General features: G+C 38.3%; 1 protein-coding gene across 1 annotated transcript in view; it reads right to left on the bottom strand.

The window, feature by feature from the left end:
* The window catches only part of NPAS3 (neuronal PAS domain protein 3), a 675,200-nt gene that overhangs the window by 23,922 nt on the left and 627,159 nt on the right, over positions 1-24,119 (bottom strand). Inside the window, exons 9-10 of the mRNA XM_009887006.1 lie at positions 7,683-7,876; positions 1,489-1,595 (exon numbers count right to left, since the gene is read on the bottom strand). Coding sequence (XP_009885308.1) covers positions 1,489-1,595; positions 7,683-7,876 — 301 coding nt within the window. The remainder of the gene's footprint in view (positions 1-1,488; positions 1,596-7,682; positions 7,877-24,119) is intronic.

Raw genomic sequence — 24,119 nt, 5'->3', positions numbered from 1 at the left:
AGCACTGGCACAGGCTGCCCAGAGAGGTGGTGGGACCTCCCACCCTGGCATCATTCCAAACCTGCCTGGACACTGTCCTCTGCAACCTGCTGTAGGTGACCCTGCTCTGGCAGGGGGGGTTGGACTAGATGATCTCCAGAGGTCCCTTCCAACCCCTACCATTCTGTGATACTAAACACTCAAAATGTAAATGATGCAAAGTTACTTTGCTTATTATTTTGGATAGTTGATTTTATTTTTTCCACAGAAATGTGTCTAAGCTGACCTTCTTATGCTAAATGCACTTTACTGTCTAGAAACTTCAGGGACTATTTGAAAGCTTTACAGAGCTTGATACTGTTGTTGGATGCCAGATATTATCATAGAAGCTGTCCTCATTCTCCTGCTTTCCAGTTGCAGTTATCCTCATACTTTCCCTTGCAGATCAAGCAAGGTGCTTTTGGACTGAAGATTTATACTGCCTTCTATTGTAGATGTATGGTTTTGTAAAAGCTAATTAAATATGGCTATATTTGGGTTTCTACACTTTTACTAGGAAATGGTAGCAGGACATGGTGCAGGGGGAGCAGAGTTACTCAAATCTGGCAGTCTGAATTTAAGAGGCAGTTTGCAGATAGTCTTTTACATTAAGAAAAACACACAAGTCAATCATAAACGCAGTCAGTCACTGAAACTTCCAAAGAATTATCTGGCTTCACTGCAGGCACAGATAAATTAGAGATTATGGGCCTAAGTCTCTTTTCGCACCAGGGTAAATCAGGAGCACCATCACTGAAGTCAACAGATCTGAACAAGAAAAGAATTAGGCCCTATGGCTTTTAATAAGAGGAATACAAAGAATTTAATTACAGGAATCAAGCTGAACTTCCCTTCCCCCATACACAGACATCTGCACATGCTCTCTGGTAAGGTTTGTCTCTCATAACATTTTTGTACTTCTGTTATCCTTATCCTGATCAGATACTACCTATGTGCAAATAACGGGGACTTAGATGCTATGGGGATGAGGGCCATCTAGATGTTAATACACGGAGTGGTTAAAACACCGGTAGAGTTGTAGCTCAGTTCTGTATTGAGAAACCTGGTGAAATCCCAAATATGTTGCAGTTTTCGACCTCCACGTTATGACTCAGAAATAAAAAATGAAGAGAGGAGTTCATTTTCTATGCTAGGGAGGGAGTTTCTCACCTAAGCAATACCTCTTTGAAGAAGTAAAATAATGCAGCGTACATGTAAATGAACAGCTGCTGGAAACTCTGGTAATACAAATATATTTCTTTAATTTCCACATATGTGAGCAATCTTACATATCTATAAAAAGACTTGAAAATAAATAATACAAAAAGTTATATTTGAGCCACTGTTTATGAAACCCTATGACAAAAAAAGCAGGTGCAAGATGAAGACCCCAGTCATGGAATATAAATAATAGTCCAGGAACAATCAAGTGTTGCACCAGATTATTTTGACAGAAATGGAAGTACTTACAGTCTAAGTGACTATGTCTGATGCCTTCCACATCTTCAGCATGAATGAAGTGGTAACATCTCTTCCCTACAATATCTACAGGGGTCAGATCCATGTAATCACTAATCCTAAAAAGGAAAAAAAATACAGTCTATAGTTCAAGAAGGAAAAGAATACAAGAACTGTCAATTGACTCAGAAAGTGAAATCTGCTAAAAAGTTTTTCACTACTACACTAATTTGAATGTAATATCTGTACAAACAAGACACAGCCTTAAAGAAAAAAAAAAAGAAAGAAAATGTTTTTTAAAGAAACCTTGAAATCATTTTATCCATTTAAATAAGCGGAAAGTTAAATTCTAGTGCTTATTCTCCCCCTAGCATAACACCAAGACAATATAATTCCATGAAATTGTAAAGCATTAGCAACAATCCAAAATCCTCATTAAAAGACCAAGATGATTCAAGGTTACATAATAAAGTAAAAACATGTTATGTTTATAACAAATGATTAGAGACACATTTCATTTCAACAGATTGGTCTTCTATTGGGTATATTCATGAAAAAGCTCTTCAACCATTTCTTGGCACCAAGTCCAAACTGATATTTCAAGGGATATAATTTAAATGCTGAGACATACAGATGCCTCAGGGTGTTATCGTTTTTAGTCTAATTCATTTGGGAGCTCAGCTTTCACTCTGGGCCCTTTCAACTGGGACTTTGTTGTTTATTGCACATAGAAACTTTAAAATCTATTCTGCAGACCTTTGTGTGCGTGCGTCTGTGTGTGTGTGTCTGCATGCTTGTGTCTGTCTGCGTGTGTAAACTTCTGTTATGGAGTGTCAAGATGTCAGTGTCCTTAAATGCAGTACAGAAAATAACAAAACAATTGCAAAATGCCTTGCTCACACAAGCATTTAAAAGTATGTCTGTTTTTTGGAAATAGAATAATTTTTAGGGTTTGAAATCTGCTGCAATCATTGGGGTTAAGCCCACTTTGCAATTGTAAGATATAATTGCCGTCCATTTAAGGGAGCTGTAAGAAACACCAAACATCATAGCCAGATAGCTGAAACTACTTGAGTGTGATCCTGAGGGAGGCCAGTGGTGAGGCTAAACCAGAAACCAAACTGCATAGGTCTGGGGGGTTCCCAGCAGGCAGATGGGGTGAACACAGCCACTGAGGCACTCACTAGCAGAGCTGTGTTTGCCTGGGTTTGTGAGGAAGGGAGAATGCATAGACCAGAGAGAATGGAGGAGAACGGAAGCATTAGACAGAGCCACAGCACCATGGGTGGTTTGTCCCAATTGAAAAAAAAACAAACATGAAAAACATCACAGGTAAAGCAGGTGGACTCATATTTGCTAGTAAAAATTGCAAAAACCAAGTTTAGCACAAAACACAACAGCCTTCTCCCACTTTCATGAGAGTGTTGAAAGATGTGTACTTTCCAAACAACTGCCTGGTAGTTATAGCACGTAACCGAATGTGGGATACCCATCTGGGGATACCTGTCTGATGTTTACCACAAACTAGAGTTGAAAAGCACCTCTCCTACCTTCTCACGGAGAACACAATTCACCAGGATAAAGACAAGCCTGGGATGGTGGCAGTGGGACTCCCTATGCCTCCTGCTGAGTTCCTCCACTTTGGTCGCACAGTGATTTATGGGCTGAGAAACAAGGGACCGGGGATCTCTGACCAGTGATAAGAAACCTCACCAGAAGGAAGGGAATCTGAGATTTAAAGGTTCCTGTCTCCCGTACTGTATATTATCTTTTTATACTAAACTAAGTGTATAAACAGTCCCTGGAGTAGGAACTAGAACTCAAGTTTCTCCCCCTCCCATGTTTACATTCTGCTCACTGCAATACTTTGCTGTCTCTTCTCTGGCCCAAGAACTGTGTGTTTTCTGTTAGAAGGTGGCTCTGCTTCAAGATCAGGAAATCCCACCTTGCCCAGCCTAGTATAAAGGGGCAATCTCCAGGCAGGCCACTGCCCTGTGATGTACCCAGGCTGCGAGTGCTACTGTTCATTCAGCTGTATTTTGTTTCTTTGCAGCAGCATGTTTCTGTAAAGTCTTCACAGATAAAAATGAACACAGCAAGGCAACTGTGGAAGCAGATTCCTAATCCCTTAAGTTTAAAGCTAATATTAAGAAAAAGCTTTTTCAAACAGACATATGAAGGACATAAGATTTTTTCTGATGAAAAAAGTGGAAGAAGAAACAGAAAGAATATCCAGATGTAAATGATGATCACTGGCAAGCAATGACACCAAAACCAGAAGCAAAAGAAATTACATCAAATGGAACACTCATGCTTATATCAAAGTTACCAAAGATGGAAAATAAACAGTTTGCATGAAGAAAAAAAAATAATATTGTAGTATATCTTAAAGCACTAGTTAGGAGCCAGATCTTGTGGCTTCCAAGCCCTTTGACAAAATAAAGCAACAGGTCGATCAGTTGGAACTCAGTTCTGCTGAATACCTGATCCTGTAAAACATAAGCACAAGCTTACGTCTGAGCAGATCAGTGGTTCCACTGCCTTACAGGGCTGTTAACATGATTGAAATGTAAAGGTAGGTATATGGTACTGTGCTTTGCTGAATTAGGACCAAATTGTGCACACATTTGCCGGCTTGAAGCTCTCTACCCAAGACTGTTTCTGTATATCTGAACCATTGGCAACCACTGTCATGGCCAACAGACCAAAGGTCTTGCATTTGGAAAACACAGTGTTCACTGGGCTATTTCCTTTTGGGCATATATTAGCAGATATTGCTATAGCAGTCCACATTAAACTGGGCTATAGGCTCTCTCCAGATGGTGTCCAATCACTAACAGTTGACACTGAAAATACACAGACTGATGTTGTACTCTAGCAGCAGCCTCTTTATTTTGGTTTTAGTTATCTATCACTGTCTAAGATGCTTTGTCCTCTGCAGGTGCTTTTCTCTCTCCACTGACTAATAAAGAAATTTTAGATGATTTTAGACTATGTGATGAAGTTAGATGACAGGAATCCTACATTTGGAAAACAGACAAGGATTAACATACCACATTTTAGGCAACAAAATTTTACATCCCCATTTAACACTCTGAGAACAAAATATTACTGTTAGAAATAGTCAGTGCACTAGCTAATGGATCTTGTCTCAAAGGCAAGCTAACCATTGACTAGTTTGTGCACTGAGTCCAGGATTCCAATGCAGATCTCTTAATTCAGAGGAAAGTAACAAGATGCACCCAAAGACTTGAGCAATGTCACTCCTGCTCCCTGCTGTTGCAAGCAGGCAACCACTTGGAAAACTAGGAGTACTATTGATCTCACCCCTGCTGATCCAATGGTCCACTGTGAGCATTCATTTCAGTTAAGTAGCATGGCTTCTGCTCCATACTCCCCGTGGCTGCCAGTAACTCCCCATTGCTCCATAAATAGTGCTTACAGCTTTCCCAGCATGGATCCATTTTTCTCTGTTTTCATCAATGTTGTGCTTGCTTTACTGTGGCACCACAAAGAATTTCCCGTCTGCCCACAAGTGGCAGGAGTCAAGCCCCTATATTCAGGATGGGATACTTATCTCCTTTTCTATAGTCCCAGAAGAGAGATCCCAACTTCCCTGACTCGGAGAATGGCCTTGGCAAATGCCCAGATAATTCATCTGACAGCTTCAATCAGTTGTTCAGTTAATTCCCTGCTTTCACCGCCTTCTGTCCTTTCCATTCCTCTGGCTTCTACAGTTATATTCTGCTTTTTACCTGCTACGAAATCCAAATCCTGTCAATCTTGCTCCATTTTCCACCAGTGGAAATCCCACAACCTCAGTGAGCTAACATTCACCTCCCAGCCCCAGCAGAAGCATTTCTACTATTTGAAATTCCTTTTATAAACTATTTTTAACACTGACACAGGCGCTTAAAATGGAACTATTGACACATAAATTCAAGCACTCATCTACCCTAGCATATGGGATAAAATCCATCACAAACAATGAAAAGTTGCTTTATAATGTTGCCTTTACCTTAACAAGCGAAAAACATCAGTAAGCTCAACACTTTCTTGCATAAGTCAGCTGGTTTACTATAGTTTACCACGTGTTATCAGCTCTTTCTATGTGATTACCAATCAGCGCTCCACATCTGATGCATTTTAACATTTTTCAGTGATGCCTTTCTCAGGCACTTGAAAGTTTTATTGCTACATGAACGTAAAGGGAAGGTTTGAGAAAAATGTTTAATTAAGAAAAAACACATACAATTTAGGGCTCATAAAAATGCCAAACTGATGGCAGGGAAAGTATAAATCTTCCCAACATGGCCCACAAATTCATATCATATTTGACCTGGCAGAATAGTTAATTTGTCACATCCATTTGATTCCCAGCTTTTTTATTGAGGTTGCCAATGAAGGTAACAGTAAGTGCAGGTGATTTTGTTGAAAGGAAATCTGTTCATTAGGAACTGGACAGATACCAGCAACTCATTTCACAGAGGCCATTGATGCTGCAGTGGTAGCAGCTTTCCATTACTACCTAGGTAGGTCATAGTCAAATCAAAGACTAAGGCAAAAGGTTTCTTCTAGATCCTACTGCTAATCCCCAGAGCTCTTTCACCAGCTGCCAGATTATACAGAATCTAGATGCTCATTGGGTAGAGTTGCAGGCAAAAACTCAGCCCAAACTTTAATACTGGTACCAGCTTTCTCGGTGACCTTGTGCAAGCCACTTTCTATGGAGCAGTTTTCCAAGCTTAAAAACGAGAATAATAAATTCTCTTTGAGATAATGCTTTGGAAGTTTAGATGAAGTGCTTTCTCTAATAGCCAAGTAATATTATTATTAATACTATTGTGGCAGTTCAGCAACCCAACAGCAAAGATAACCTCGTAACTGAAATCCAAGATTATTTTAAACTGTTTAAGGCCCTGATTCAACAAAGCATTTGAGTTTATCACTTTTTATAAAAGTTTATATTGATGTGTTATCCTGATCGTAGGTATACCATTATGATTGAGCAATTATAATTGCTCATATCAGAGAGCTTCCAGTCTTAACTTATAATATGCCATGGCTGCTGTCACATGAAAAGCTTGCATTAGTCATCTTGTTTGTTCCACTTTTTGATGATAGGTCCCTTCGACAAAATTTCTTTTGGCTGCATTATCTTCTTTTTTCCTTTCCAACCTTTCCCCCATACTTTAGACTTCCATCCATGGACCCAAACTTCTTTATTACTAATATCTTCCTTCTCAGATATCTTCACTCTAAATACCTGTTCCCTTGATTTTATTTTTATTTTTCAGGGTCCTAAGGTCACAAATAAGCCTTAACAGTACTTGAATTTATGTTGCAATAGTTCCGTTTTAAGTCTTAACAGTCCACTCTCTGGCTCCCTGCCCGGGAGTGGGGCTGCCCCGATGTCCCCCCGCTGCCCCACTCCTGACTGGGTGGTGGGATGACCCCTGGCTGCCCAGCCATGCCCTGACGGACTGCCATGAGGAGCCCCTGACGCTACTGGCGCCCAGCCCCCAGGAAGTAGACAGCTGAATTTAAATCCTCTCTTCCACCTTCCTAGATCACTTGTCGCTATCACATTGAACACAGCCCCCCCCCCCCACACCCCCCCCCCCCTCACCTGTTCCCATTTCACTGCTGTCTTTCCAAGTACGCCCTTTACCAATTTTATTCTACAGTTTTCCCACCTCTTACTGCAACAGATCCCACCTCTCTAGCCTACTATCTAGGCCATCTGTGCTTCTGTTCCATTAAACACTTAGCATGATGTGCTGTAATCTGCAAATTAGTTCAAAAATGGAAAACTTTAAAACTTCAGACAGAAAGACTTGTGGAGTGGAGGACGAGGGAGCATAAGGACAGCCATACAGGTCAGACCAACGTCTGTCTAGTACCAAATCTTGCCTCTGAGAGGGATGGTGAGAGATTGTAAAAAGCAGGGAAAGCTTAGCGGAATCTTTCCTGGTCTATCCTCCCCTATTCCAGCAAGAAGTCCTGCAAATTAGAGTTTTTAATATACCTTTATCCTCTAAGAATGTAATGAAAATGAAGGTGATGACGATGAGAGTGAATTCAATGCTCTCATACAAGATGAGAATGACATTGCAGGAGTCAGAAATTTCAAAACTTTTTGCCAAGCCCATGGAACAAAGAATACACACAGCTAAAACAAAGAAAAAAGGAACTAAAAGCTGTACCTATTTTCACAGTAAATGATATTGAGGTCCATATTCACACGAGTGACAAACATGTGGCAGTCAATCCTGACTTCATTAATTGTAGGAGGTGGCAAAGCATGAGCAACGACAACAAGTCCCATGATTTGGCTGGGTACTGTCCGTCCGTGGGACAGTGACACTCTCAGACGTAACCGGCCTGTTATATGAATCACCTGGAAAATAAAAACAATAAAAGAAACCCTGGTGAAGTCTGGATGCAACTGTGACATCAGTTTCTTTTTTTAAGGATAGCATTACTATTCACTATAGACCACTTAACACAGCTAAAAATTGTACTAAGTAACTGCCAGTATTAGTGTTAAGCTTATTAATATTGGCTGTCAACATGTCCTATATGTCCTCATGGCAAAAAAGAAGACAAGAACGTAACAGACAAATGCTTCACATTCATCAAATAAAACCCTCAGAACTCCTATGCTATCGATTTTTGTTGCAGTGGTTGTTAGATAAAGAGAGAAGAAGAAAAAAACAAACTAGTAATTCAACAAAAGAAAAGAGAGAGGGGGATAAAACAGAAATAATGAAGGTATAAACTAATAAAATACTAATTTTATAACATTTGGAGATTGAATATGAGACAGAAACATTGGCAGTTTTGAAAGTTTTCCAGAACGGATTTAATTGAATTGCCAGTCACCTACATCGTGGAGACACTGCTCACAGCCTTGAATTACTTCTTTGTGGTTGGCAATTTGAGAAGCAACAGCCTAGAAGTGATCAATGAGCTCAGCTGCAGGATGGTCTTCCTGCATCCACAGCAAGGTTTTTAAGAGCTGGTAGATACACAATGCCTTTGCCTGGTACACTTTGTGTGCATAGAGAGCTCTGGGGGTGGAAGGTTCCTTTCCCTATTCAGAAGATAATGCCAGAAGATGCCCGGGAGATCCAAGTGCACCCCCTGAGAGTGAAATTCTAAGAGTGCTAATCCACCACTTCCAGTTTCACTCCTTCTGTGATAACTAATTTCCTCATTAACTAATGAAGAAATAGCTAAAAGAAATAGGATTAAATTCACAGGAGGGGCAGCAACAGTATATTTTGCTCCTTCCAGTTAGGCTTGCATATATGTCTGTTCTGTGGGTAAATAAAGGGGTTGTTTTTTCAACAAAAGTATATAAACACAGCACCAATGCCAGACATCAAACGGAAATCAGAAACTGCAGTTCCTGTACTCATGGATAAGACCACCATAAGAACTGGGAGTTGCAGGCTGTCCCAGATTTTCACCCTCAGAGTGTGTTACAACATCAACATGAAGCAAAGGCTTCCAGGAGATGGGGGTCCCTTTCACTGTGATCCCAGACTCACTACCCAGAGGCCAACAGAGATGTTGGTTGGTACCAAGTGCACTGGAGGAGGTGACAGAGATGGGATGTAGTTATACATCCACTGATACTCATCTCATAAAGACAGCAGCCAAACTCTTTGCTTCTGATCTGAGATTGATTGTTAATAGAAAGTGAGAGAGAAGAAAATCTTTCATTAATAAGACTGCAAACCACAAAGTGCATCCAAATTCAAATCTAATTCATGCTAGCAGATCTGTGAACTAAGCCTTGAAGTTTGTTTCTTTTTTTTTTAACCTAGTTATTAAAATATCTCCTTTCTCGCCTATTTTACATTTCTACTGTAGCCAGTCTGGTGAATCTGAACGAGCAAAGTGATTAGCTGCTGTGTTTGTCCATTTGAGTTACAGGTTTCTGACCACCCACATTTCAAGTAATTATTGCCTAAACTCACACTTTATGCACCTTCCAAGAGCAAACTATTCTATAAATATTTGAAAAAGTTCCTAAAGGCAAGGATGCAAAAACACCATTTCAAACACACTTTATTTTTTTTTCTCAAGACCTCATTAACTAATGAAGAAATAGCTACAAGAAATAGGATTAACTTCACAGGAGGGGCAGTAATAGTATATTTTGCTCCTTCTAGCTAGGCTTGCATATACATCTGCTTTTTATCATTATCTGTCTCTCTTTATCATGCAGTTTCAGCTTACTGCAAAAACTTAAATCTGTAAATGCTCGGAAAAATGCTGATGGATAGCTAGTAATAATGTGAAAAATAATCTTATACTGAACGTGCTATGCAAAAGTATTGTTGTTCTGTTGTTTTTTCATAAGAGTCCTTATGCTAATATGTTTGAAGTTGGCACTATCACTTGAGGGAATTTTTAAGATATATCATACTGAAAATCCATTTATCTCTTCCTTGTATTTTTTGAAACCTCCATGTCATTTGCAGCTAAATATCAATATGATTTGTTTTTGAACAACTCTGTACTCAGTCAGTACCTCACTTTTTTCTGATTCCTCATCTGAAATACACCTCAGATGTAGTATTACCCCAAGAGACAGTTCCAAACCTGCTAGACGCACCATATATTAACATTGTTGAATTTCAAGAGAGTTTTCTCCCAGATTCAAATTATTTAGCTTGTTCCTAGCTCTATCATGGATCAAAACATGTTCTAAATCCCCATGTGAATTTGAATTTTAGGGGTCAGCACTCAATTGCATTCTGATTCTGTACACTGGGAAATGTACAGCAAACTGCCCATCAGTTCCAGTGCGCCTCTAAAGAAACTGTATTTCCATGCCTGAAATCCCTTTCTATGACAACATTAGTCAAACGCACCAAGTGGGAAATCTAATTGGTAGTAAAAAACAATTCTAGCTGTCATGACCTTGTCTACATTGTGAGTATTGCCACTTTTAACACTGGTTCATTTGAACTGGGATTAAGGGTGATAGGAATTATAGGGTCAATTATCTCCAGTAGCTAAAATTAATCTCTTTATAATTCAATCCCACAGCACTAGTCTATCACATCCTAAAGCAGTATTATGACTTTAATGAAGCTAAATTGCAAGAATAAACTGTTTTATGAAGGACAATACTTGGATCCAAATGTAAATATTTAACAAAAATTTGCTAGGAATATTCTGAAAATCAAAAGTAATTGCAGCTCTTCTGTGCAGTTTTCTTTATAAATGCTTTCTTCTGAGAAGTATGCAACAGTCCAAATCCATCTTTAAGCTATAATTGTCTTCTTTCTAATAATGCTATATGAATAGACTGGCATGTTTAGATGTCACAGGAAGAGAAGACAGTAATACTGTCTTCTGTCCATTACAAAAATGTGGGTGAATGTTACACACCTGGTCACAGGGTTCACCAGAAACTTTGTTTGTCAAGAGCTGTACAGATTTCCCCAGCATTTCTCCATCTACCTCTTAAAGGAAATTTAGCAAGACTCTTTTTTTTTACTCTAATGGGAGCTCGACTGGGTTAACAGTTCCTAGACTTTTTTTGCTTACAAACTGTTTATTGGCAGGTGTTGTAACTTTCATGATGATTTCATCCTATAGAAGCAGAGGGAAAATAAACCTTGTGACCTGATCTAGACCAGGATTTGACACAGGTCATTCCAACCTGTATTATTGCTTGTAGCGTAACCTAGTTGTATAATAGTTATACTTGGATAGACAGGTGGGTAAACCAAAAAGCATTCTGTAATAATAAAACTTTTAACACGGTGAAACAAATATAACACATACACTGCTGTAAAGATGTCACGCTGAAGCAAAACAAATACTATAAAAATCTTCTGTACTGTTTAATTGTTTTGTTAAAAAATTTCTAAATCAACTTTGCTTGATGCTCCAATATTGGAAAAAAAATCATTATTTGGCTTTTATTTTTAGCTGATTAGAAAAGGGATTTGCAAAATATTGTAAGTACATGTAAACACAGTTTATGAGTGTGAGAGTGTTAACAAGCCACATTGCTTGGACAAATATATATTTCTTTTCCCTGCCATATGCTCTCTTTAGTCATCTGTTAGCAATAAGCACTTAGATGTGCTCTACTAATGTCTACTCATTACAAACAAGCACATCACAAAGACCTTGATAAAACCTTCCCTCTGTCAATACTTAAGGAAAGGAAAGCCCAGCAATTGAAAAACACATCTGGAACCTGCTCATCAGCCTTTAAAGCTAAATCTCACCTCTGGAGATGGAAATACTTTCTTTGTCAAAAGACATCTTTAAATATTACATCCATTTTTTCACATACATGTGATGTCAGAGTAAGGACATGCATTACCAGAGGCTATAAAAACCTGCAAGCATGAAAAATCTGTGAATTTCACCTTTCATATGTCTCTGTGTTCTTCAGAACTTAAACTTCCATTAGAAAGAAATTTCTAAACTATTTCTTTTGTTTTCTGTGTAAATCACTATGCCAATTTATTATAAGACTGAAACCACACCACTGGTAGAAGTGCTCCCTCCACTTCATTTTTCTAAATGAGATACTAAATTTGAAGCCTTAAAATTATTGCTTGGACCCAAATTTTGAGAAGACAGTCATGTATGAAAACATCCTAATTCAGTTTGTGTGCCTAGATATTTATTTAGCTGTCTTATGAACAAATCACAGATACACTTATCCCTCTTTACAGAAACAACTGTGATTCACAAAGATATATGTATTTGTTTTGGTCTCTCAAAGATGTTATTTTATACTTCAAAAATCAACACCTAAGTCTTCAAAACACAACTAATTTGAACTGCTAAAATTGGCTGAAGAAATATCAAACTATAGCCACGTTCTAACAGTTTTGTTTTGAAGACTTATGTGCTCCTTCACTCACAAAAACATGGACACGCATCTCAAAAACTGCTTGTGAAACTAGCGAGACAAATGTTGTAACGCTCCACGAGGTAAAAGGTTCCTATATGGTTTCAGGTGATTTCTAAACTCAGACTGAACGTTTGGAAACAGGCTTTCCTCTTGACTTTTCAAAGAAAACAGAGTCCACTGTCACATCTGGAATTCATACAGTGATATCCTAAAGGCTCTCCTTTGCTGACATCAAAATATATCCATGCCTATCAACCTAAACTTCAGTATAAGTTTCTTTTCACAGGAAACCACAGTTCTCTGCTTCCCTCCCTGTACCCCGCTGGAGTCACTACAAAATTTCTCTTTGCTTATGTTTTCTCATGGTCAGAAGCCATTTGCTTTTGGGGTTCCACAGCCCCCTCCTCACTGAGACCAAAGCCTGCTCTCCCAGTCTTCAGGAAAGCTTTAGGAAAATATATCACTTATTATTCAGCAGCAGCTGGGGTCAAAGAGGTCCAGTAAGGCCTTGCGTTTGCAGTTCCAGCGATACTTACATATCCTATTCTCAGACTTACTGTATTTCAATAAACACTGTCGTATTCCTCACAGGAGGTCCCACGGAGCATGACATTTGGGTGTTGAAAAGGAGTGAGCCACTACAGCTGCAATATGTTGGATCATCCCACATGTGCAGCAAGTTTGATGTGTCCCACACGCACCCAACTAGCTGTACACACAGAGATTAATTCTCCATCATGTGTACAGTTAGGTTAACACACAGAGGACACATTGGACTTCAACATGAGCCATGCAAAGTAGTTTGCACATGCCCAGTGGCCACCTGTGGGGATTCCTGCATGTCTGGAAACCTGATCAATCACCCCTCAGATAGTGAAGTTGTGAAAGGTAAAGCTTGTAGATGTATGCCTCTGTTACATCAATGTTACATCTACTGTCTCTTTTCTTCTATAAAATAACCATCATATCATCTTTTCCCTTGTTAACATCACCCATCTCCAATCTCATCAGCATCACTTAGCTTTTCTCTTGGACAGTGTAACAGAATAACACATCTACTTACAGTAATTGTTCTCAACTCTTATTTGATTCAGAATTTTGCTGCTTCAGTTTTAGCCTTGAAAAAGTACTTGTATGCTGAAAAACCTGTTTGTTTGTTTGTTTTTTTTTCTTGATTATAGTAGTCCATCTAATAAAAGATACTACTTCTAGACACAAACCTTGTCCTATTATACCAAGTCCACACTAGAACAAAGGAAACCAGTAGTTAGTGCAGCTGTCAGTGAGTCATTCTGAACCACGGTGAATTAAAAAAAAAAAAAAAAAAAGAGACTAGACAGTAATCTGTGACTCCTGAGAAACAGCTTTGTAAGTAAAATGCAGTCAGTCTTAATTCAGTTATGCACTGAATGCCACCTGAACCACTGTTAAGAGTTGTGGTCTTGAGCACCCATTCAAAGAATATGAGTCTGATTTCAAGGAGGGCGAACATTACTCCTGACACATACATAGTTTCAAGGTCAATAGCCTCTTTTCCATCTACAAGTACATTTCAAATCCCCTCAAATACACCTGCAAAAGCCAGTCTGAAAATGGGAATGGTATTTACATTTAAACAGCATATATGGTCTCAGGATGCATTTTATTGTTAAAAAGTCAATACTAGTTTTTGGAGACACTCTAGGCTTTTCCCATCTTTCCTCTGATATCACTCTCTCCAAATAATAAGACTCAAAAGCTATTTTGCTGCTTAAAACAGTCAAAGGCAGAATTTAGGCTAATCCTAAGGGGTTTAAAAAAAGTATCCTTATGAGATCTCAAACTCGTCAGGTGCTTAAAGACAAACATCACGAGAAACACGCTGGCTTGGCAGGCTCAGTTCATAGCCCTTGCTCAGTCCCTAAAACGACCTGAGTAGAGTATTATTTATTGCATATGAGGAATATTGAGACTAGCAGCAAGCACAATAGCCACAGCCACTTTCATTCAAGTATGCCACAGGGAGCAGCTGGTCTTCTGCATAAAAGTTCGTGTTTTGAGCACTCACACAAAAAGCTGCTTGGATAACTAATTCCAACTCTTCCTCAACCTCAGGATGCACAACCTCTTACCTCCCGCTTGTCTCTCACTAGATAATAGACCAGAGGGAAAGGAATGGGGACAGCTTTCTAACTCTCCAAAAGAGCAAAGACAAAACAAGAACCTGACATTGCCCACGTTACATCTGTCATATGCAGCTCCCTGATTTCGACATGGCTAGGTTAGGGTTATCTAAAGAATAAACTACAGCTTCTCTGTGGAAGTAAAGGAAGACCGTTGTATGATAAACAATTCCTAAAGCTGCCACTTAAAAAAAAAAAAAGTATTTTCAGGAGTGCGCAATAGGTTGTTTTTCAAGAGTTATCAAATCTTAATTGCCTGGGAAATGAACAGCAGACCAGAGGTTGCTCAAGAATAATTAATAAAAACATATTTGCAGTTTTAGGCCCTTTAGATTAATGTTATTAGACCCTCAATTTATGGTTGATTTTTCATTCCGTTACATAACAGCATTTCCATTTTATTATTTGGGGTAATAGATCAGCAGTTACTATTTAGTCTGACATAGTGCAGTGTTCTGCACTGTATGCGGACACATATATGTCTTTAACACCATGATGGCTCTCACTACAGAATTCTGAGGTCCAGTCTTGCATTGGCATTCGTTGCAGTAGTGAAGGTTGCATGATCAAGACCCTCAATTCAAAAGCATATTTGTATAGTAAAATATATTATCATGCCTTCCTTTCCTGTGTTGTGATTTTTTATTAATTGCAATGGATTAGCAAGCTGGTTTTCTCTAAAAAAAAGATGTTGCAGAGCACTGTCCTGAAATCAGCCTCATAATAGAAGCTCAAGAAATACTGTTTGAGTCATTACACATTATAATTTATTTATTTTCCTTTATATAACCGCAAAGGTTTCCGTTTTTGTAATCAGCCCCTCCAATAAGAGCTCCAAACATTCTCCTATTAAATAGTATCCTTTAAATATATGCGGTGTGAGTAATTCAACATGCCAGGTTTTATTTTAATACCTTTGAACCCTTTTCCTTTTTAAGATATCTTATTAACAACTCAATCTATCAACACAGCATTATTTTTTCATAATCCAAAACTTAGAAGCATTTGAAGAAGATCAACATTAAAAAAATGGAAAAAGAAGAAACTAAATGAAATCACCACACTGCAACCTGAAAAAGTAGCCATAAAAATTGGTTTTATAACAGAATACTATTTGAAGTAACTGGCACAAAGACTGTTCTAGTGCAGATTGCTGCAAGAGCGCTCTTGGCAAGAACATCATAAGCACTAGCAAAACTTTAATATGCTCAAACAGCCAAATACAAACTGACACCAGGAACCCATGTGTGGCAACAAACAGGAAAAAATACAGTATCTCAATTTAATACAAACCTACATACAAAGGGATCAATTTTTACAATTCGTGGTTTAGCATACAATACAGCTGTCCTCGGAGTGAATATAGAGTAGCTATACATAAGAAATTAGAATTATCAATTCGGGGGAATTTCTCAAGAGTCCTTTTGATATGTAATACAGCAAATATAATGACTAAGAAACCAGACATCAATGCATTAAATGAGATCAGGTTGAGATCTATTTAGAAAAGACAGGTTTAAGCTGGAAAAAGAATCTCTTTGATATGACCTCCAGAGCAGACCATTTCCAGAAGGATTCAAGATGAGCAGATTTACCCTTGCATATCTGCTCGCTTCACAGCTGCTTTTAAATATAAACTCTAAAATATCTAATATTGAGTTATTGCAGAATTAAGTCTACACAGTAAAAAAGATTAAGAGCCTGGGATTTTCTTATACTTCTAGCAAATGTTATAATGGATTTTGTATGTTGAATTTGGAGGAATAAATGAAACATTTAATTTAAAATCTAGCTAATGTAACAAAGTTATTTCTAAACGATCTATTATAGAATCTGGCTACTGCTGGTCTAAACTAGAAACCTCGAATGCCTCAGAATTTTTGGTAGTCTGCATCCCTGATTTATGGCCAATACTTATTTAACCCTGAAACTCAAAAGATAGCTCCACTTCAACAGATTTTCCACTGCAAATCCCTTGGTGTTCAAATGTGTTGCATTTTTTTCCCTCACGGAATGTTTGAAGTCCCCTTTAAAAATAATGCCTTGAGGATATTTTTTTCTTAATACCATTTAAAGAAAGTTGAAAGCATTTAGCTATTGAAGTGTGCAGGGTTCTAATAAAGGAATTGTCATCCCTGCCCATGAGCAAACTCTCCCAGAGCTCACTATTCCAGAATTCTGGTGCTCCTGTCAGCAGTAAAAATTAAACCTGAAAAAGGACTGTTGTTGCATCCGTTCCAATGCAGTTTATCAGAGTATTGGGGGGTGGTGGGAACTGGCTACACAATTCTGCAACAGAAAGGGCAGAAAGGTGTTTTAAAAAAAAATTATCCTGAATCCTGTATGTGCAACCAAATATTGTTGCACTAAAGACAACCAATAATAAACATTCTTCAGATGGTGTTTTTACTTCTATCTTTGGAGGGAGAAATAAAAGGCTTTTTTCTTTTTTTTTCCCTACTGTTTTATTTGATGCAGTTCTTAGTAGCCCAACAATTACCTTAGGTGATTCTCTGCACAGTGAGCAAGGACTAGATAAAACAAAATATCTGATATTAATGCATTTTTTCCCAGACACAGAGAAAAAAAAAAATGTAGAAAATGCTGTTGTCTGCAAAGACAGACACAGATTCCTCAACTTAACTTTGATTAAGACAGTAATATTTATGTTCTACTCAAACTCTCCACCTCGGGTTGCAACCCAAGAATTTGTTCTGAAGTTAGTCGAGAAAAGTCATATTCACTCTTTCTTCTTTTATGGCCAAATGGATGGCAAGATCTGAGTTTGTCTCATAGTACAGCAAGGACACACGATAAAAAAGGTTGAGAATTACTTTTTGAATTTAATTAATACCAAGATTCCTCTGTTTGTGCTAATGATGTCTGGTACAGGCTCTTCCACAGAGATGTGACCATTTTGTTTATTTTAATGCTTACATGGTTTCCTCTAGCATGGCACAATTTCCACTGGCTGTATACAAACACACAAGTTGTACTGAAAGATCTTGGACAACAGAATGTGTGAGCTTTCCTGCAGAACGCCACAACTGTTACAGAAGCAAAGGTGGAGACAGGCAAAAAAGATTAATTTCCCATAATCATTAATATGCTTTCATCTTCCTCCCATCAATGACACTGTTATGAATCTAAACTACAAATTTTCAATTTAGAAGGGGAAAAGATACAGCAAAGTATATGAGCTGATTTTATGAAAAATACAACTGCAAATTTCAGAAAAGCTGCTGCAGGTGGCTAGTAGTGCCTCCACATCCAGATGGCGAAAAGGAATGATCACAGGATGGGAGGCAAGAGTCTTCTATCACGTCTTCCAACATCTAATCTCAGGAGTTCTCTGAATGTGCTCAGTGTTACATTTGAACAGCTTTAAATGGGTCTCACACGGTCCTGATAAGGAAAGTATCCGGCATTCAAACTGCAACCCTCAAGCCTTAAAGTGGCTTTACAGAGGCTCTGGCTGTAGGAGAAGGCTGGCACACACCATGACAGCACTTCCAGAGAAGTAACTGTGTGTCCTTAAAAGCAGCTGTAACAGGTTAAACCAAAGGCCTTTCTGGATCAGCATCCTCCGTGTGGCACTCAGGCTGACTAAGGGAGAGTATCTGACTGGGCAAGCACCCAACGGCATTTCCCTTGTGTATTCTCCCAGCACTTCCTGAGGTACAGGCATGTGCTTGGTAAGCCTTTGGCACTCACAGTGCCCTGTGGCAAAGAGTTTCACTGTTGAACTCTGGAATCAGTACCTCCTTTTGCTTGTTCTGAATTTGCCATTTAGTACTTTAATTTTATTCCCCACCCTACCTTTTGAGAGACAGAAAATTGTACCCTATTCACCTTCTCTATATGCTAATATTTTCTATCATGTGCCTCCTTAGTCATCTTTCTTCCAGGCTGAATCTCCTAGGTATATTTTAGCTGTTCCATAATGTTGATCAATGTTGTCACTTTTTTGCTGTTCTATGATCTTCAGTTTGAGACGAGGTAGGATAACAAGTGCACAAGTATTCAAGATAAAGGAAAAACATTGATTTATACAGTGGTATAATGACATTTTCTGCTTCATTTTTAATTTCTTAGCACTCCATTTGCTTTCTGACCACTACCAAGCACTGAGCTGTTCCGTTCATAAACTGCCCATTGCAGCTCCAAGGTATCTTCTCTGAGCAGTAACGGCTAGTTCAGAACTCTTCATTGTATATGTAGAGCCAGGATTCTTTTTTCCCAGGTGTGTTACTTTACATTTACCTGAACTGAATTTTATCTGCTATTTTATAGCCCCTTCACACAGAATCATGAAGTTCTTGTGCTACTGTTCACATTAGACTTACATTTTTACAATCCACTGTAACAAGCACTGTAACTTTCCTGTTCACCTTGGTTTCCATTTAATTTACAAATATATTGAGAACCAAAGACCCCACAAACAGCAATCTCTGTGTAAAAGCAGCAGTGACCACTCAAATTGAGAAAAGTGACCATTCTTGTCTTTTGTTTTTTAAAGCAATTGCCAGTGAGGATCCTCCCCCTCCACTGGCAGCTTAATTTCTTTCAGACTTTTGGTCAGGGACTGTGCTGGTTCCCATGCTAGAAGTGCAGCTACTCTGTATCAAATGGAAATCCCTGTAGATATGCCTGCTAGTTCCCTGAAAAACTCGTGCAAAAGTCTTTTGACTTCTCCTTGACACATTATGTTTACTCAGATGTTTACCAATGCTATTTTTGTTTTAGTTTCAGCAGAACTGTTCTAGGTTAGGAGCTCCCTTGTGCTAAGACACAAGGAAGGTGGTGTCTCCTGTTTACACTAAGCACTGTAAATTAACATATATGAAAAGAACAGATCTAACTAGGAGATGTCCCTCCTGAAACAAATCTCTCTATGACTTTCTGCAAAAAATGAGAACGAGTATACAAACTTATTTTGCACAATTCTGTGAAATGAAATGAAATAATACCGATAAATTAAGAGACATACAAACTGTGTGTTCAGTGGCAGTGATAGTAATAGGTCCTAAACATTTGGATCTCAGGCTCAAGCTCCTTTCCATAGACACGTGACCCATAAGCCTCCAATGCCATCCTAAGCCTTTCCCGAAACTTTTGAAGAATGCAAACCCATAAATACTTCCAATCAAATCAAATTTGCCCAGAAATATTCAGTGATGAGATCTGTTTCATGTCAAATCACCCCAATTTTGCAAAAGATTTCTGACCCAAAATCGATTAAATTTTGTGGGCATTTCAAGGAACTGTACTGTCATTAGTAGCTGAAGTCCACCCACACAAGGCATGCGATTTCTCTTTGAAGAAAAAAACTTCTGTTACACTTGGAGATGGATGGTCGTTGCAAAGCTCTGACCTTCTCCTTGACAGCTACAAATGGACTACTATTTATGATTTGTTTCTATAATCCACTTAATGTAGCAAGCTAGATTATGGATAGCAATTTATTTGTAAAAATCATAATAAACCAGCATTGTTTAAAATGCCAGATGTGGATAAATGGGGAGCAAGAACTGATGAGACAAGATTCGTGTTCTCGAACCTACACTGAAGAATTATGGCAGCCTCTTGCTTTATCTGCAGTTGGAATCAATTTAGTAATTTTTAATTCACTGATTTTCTGTTGTTTGCTTAACATTTATTAATTGATTGTTATACTCATGCAATTAAATCAAAACCTGGCAAGTTTAACATGGAGAGATTAATTTTCTTTTACTAACCTACCACCTAGAATATAGTTTTTTTTATAAACAGCTTACCAAGAAATTACCTCCACATCAATCATATTTATAAATGAGATACAGTAGGGGTGTTGCATGCCATCTGTCAATCCATACTGAACCTTTCCCTATATTTAAGTTTTTCTATATATTTTACTAAAATAACAAGAAAAAATTAGGACCGCTCTGCCTTTTACTCACTGCAGTCCTAACCAGAAGTCAGTTTGAACACCTAGGACCTATCCTCTGCGAGGCTGGGAACCTCTCCTTTAAGAGTATATCTCAAGTCCTATTGAAATAAATGGTAAGCTTGCCCCATCACCCAGTGGTTAGAGGATCTGTACCTTCACAACAACCTTCAGGTTGCTCAGCTGTCAAGTGTTTCTCATCTGGAGTGAGAGCCATTCATTTGCCCTTCATGTCACACTCATTTATGATGGCTGAAATGTTTATTCAGAAGGGAAGTAGAGATAATGAGCAAGGTTTCTTTGCTCTTGGTTACCAGGGGCTATTCACAAGACTTCAGGCTCGCTCACTGTGTTCCTCATTGCAACACAAAACAGCAAAGAGTGAGAGAAAAAATAGTGTTCCCAACTCTCATTATTTTATTATGACTTTCTCCATATTTGGTGTTTGACTGAAAGCCTCAGACTGTCCTTTTTCCACTGTCTGTCTCTCAGGCTGCTGATGTAAACTGGACAAATAGACAAAACAGACTTTTTTCTAGGGAGAGGCAAGGAATATGCCCTAGACAATGAGTTTCTTTGTGGTCTACATAAGACTAGATTGGACCCAAGCATTTTGATCTCAAAATGAGGATTTAATACCTCTCACAGACAATACAAAGGTTCAGATAAATCTGCACAGTTTGGTACAAGAAGACACACAGAACGAATTTAGCACTCCATGCAGACTGCAAGATACATGAGCGTGCAAGCTGTGATGCATAGAAGTGCTGCAGGGCTTGTAGGAACCCAACCCAGACTTTTATTTATTTTTGCACAGAGAATAAAACATGGTCTTGTTTCTCTCTCCTGTAATGCCGGAAAAACTATGTAGAAGAAAGCTCCAGTCTTTTCAGCGTTTGAGTTAAAATCTGAAGTTAGCTCTTCATGTAACAACTAAGGGTAGAACATATATGTACATTCATATATATTTTAATCACATGACCAGCCCATTGATTTAGTGGGACTAGATCCATGGTCTATTTGCAAAATAAGAGTTTAGATGATCTTGGCATCCATTGATAAAATTATGAGAAATGTATACAATATCTAACAAAACAAGATCAGCGGGTTCCTAGAGAATGTAATGGAAATCTGCCAAACTAATGTGAAAAGTCATAGAACAGTATCTTTTTGATGGGTTTTAAAACCATCCCATGGAAATCTTTAGCAAGCGCATAAATTCTCTTTTAAGGTCGATGGGATTGTTAAAGATACCTGGAGAAAAGACAACACATCGTTCTTGTTAACTCGGTAGAACTTCTCAGTAAAGAAAAGGAAATAGGCTGGGAACATGTGTAAATTCTAGAGGCTTCTATATATTTTGACCTGGTGAGTCATTCGTAGCCCACTGCACATTGATCTGCACCCCATGAAATCTAGTGATGCCTGATATTGCTTAGACTGTGTAAAACATCTCAGGATTTGGCTCATTATCCCATTTAAGTCACTTCTATTACACTTTCTCCTGTTTTGCCACACACTTATGCTGAGTACCTTCCTTAAATCTCAGGTGAAATCCACAGGACACTTCATACAAACATGTGCTCTGAATAACCGAGTGTCTGGTTTAGCTGCTAAATTTAAAGCAAGCAAGGGCTATGGCACTGTATATTTTGTTGGATATATTTTCTGGCTTTGTGGCGTATTGGCTGCATGATCTGATAAAAACTGAGGCTAAATGAACTCTACAATTTGTATTCCTACAGCCACAAGTTTATTGGCTTGTGTTTTTTTTTTTTTTTTTCCCTTGGCTCTGTCTGTAAGGTTCATTACTTACAGTTACTGCAGAATCAATTTGAAATGGCCAAAATCAGTGATGGAATTTATAGCACAATAAACGTACTGCCATACAAGTGCTGTTACACATGAAAGGGCCTCAGAATATTCTTTTCAGCAATCCTTCTACATAGCAGAGTGTTCTGTTTTTATCAATTTAACAGAATCATCACAGGCATATTCTGAGAGGTGTAATCCTGACAGCTACACAGCAGATTTTCTCTGAGGCAGATATTTTTACAGGAAAACAATATTATTGATAAAATCTTAGCATATCAGAACACAGAAAAGAAACTGAACACATCTTTTTCATTCTCCACATCAGGCATTTGCAGTTCCATTTCACATAAAAACCACCCTGAACCAGAAAGAGTTTATGAAGAAAGCATTCGCAAGCTCCTTGAGATATATATTAATTAGTTATCAGTCTAGTAACCCTGAAATCTAGAGTAAGAGCACGTGGTGGGCACTATGGTGTATGGAAATGTGGAGGACACTTGAAGCTAAACATAAAGTAGAGCATCAGTAGTTGCCTGTTTATAAAGATTTACATTTCTACTTAATCTATTTTTCTTTCCAAGTGTCTCCATTACAGACATCTCATATTTTACACCATTTTGAAGCACAGAAAGTTTTAACTTTAGCATGATGCATTGTGAAAAAAATACAGAAAAGACAGATGGCAGGCTGTCCTCCCCAAAATGCAATTTCATAATATGCATGTGATTGCTAATAGGCATGCACTAAAAAACAATTTTCCTTGACGGAGAAGAGCTGATAAATTGTCAACATAAACTTTGCCTGTGGTTGCTCCAGTGATCTAAAGCTCTTCTGTGAGTTTTGTACCATCAAAGTCTGCATCTTACAACCATATCAAAATTTATGAACGCGTATGACTATAAAGTGACTGAAAACAACCCATAATGCATGTTTGTGTATTGTGAATCAGCTCCTTGCTTCCTCAGGAAAAACTGTGTCCAGTGCCCTGTTCCTAACCCCGGGCATGTGACTGTGGGAGAGCCAGCCAGGGTTCAGTGATGCCCTGTGAGCTAATTAAAACAGGGCTCTGCATTTAGGTATCTCTTAAACACAGTGCTAGGTCTAGTGCAGGGCTTACCTAACCACAACAGTGTGAAGGATCACAAGAACTGAAAGCAGTTGATTAGTTAGGAAAAAAAACCCCAAAACATTTCTGAGCACTTGAGCAGAGAGAAATGAATGAAAAGGCTAATAAGGTAATGATTTTCAAGAAGAGAAATGTTTATCTAATATTTCAGAGAGAAAGCATGCCTGGACCTTCCAGAATATGTCAAAAGTGAAAGGGCTCATTGAGTTCACATGAAATAAAATTAAGCATTCAGTTCACGCCTGCACAAATTCTTGGGGAAAATGCCCAAACTATTGTTTGTAAATGAGACCCACTTACATTGAAAGAGCAGAGTTCATTTCAGATTTAAACATTGCACTGTAACTGGTAACAATTAATTTTGCTTTTTAAAAGGCTTTTAACTATTAAATATTTGCACGCCTGTAAGAATTCAGATCTTATTTCTGATAATAACTGAGAAGCAGTAACTCAAGAGCAGATGAGTTGTGACTGCTCTGTTATAAACATATTTGCCCGCAAAAAAGAAAGTGATGATCCCACCACATATTTAATTGAAAAAGTTTCTTAAGTTTGATTGTGAAAAGACTATTAAATATTTTGATCAGGCTCTTGTTATACAGAGAAGACACCACTTGCAAGAATGTGACCAATTCTGTAAAGTGAAGCCATATTTCCATATTTCTTGAACGCTCTTTTAATTAGAACAATACTGTCAATTTTAAAGGCACTGAA

Source organism: Charadrius vociferus, unplaced genomic scaffold (genome assembly GCF_000708025.1).
Source record: "Charadrius vociferus isolate BGI_N301 unplaced genomic scaffold, ASM70802v2 scaffold14, whole genome shotgun sequence".
Taxonomy (NCBI): Eukaryota; Metazoa; Chordata; class Aves; order Charadriiformes; family Charadriidae; genus Charadrius; species Charadrius vociferus.
The sequence above is the reverse complement of the archived record's forward strand: the minus strand, read 5'-3'. Positions and strand labels throughout refer to the sequence as shown.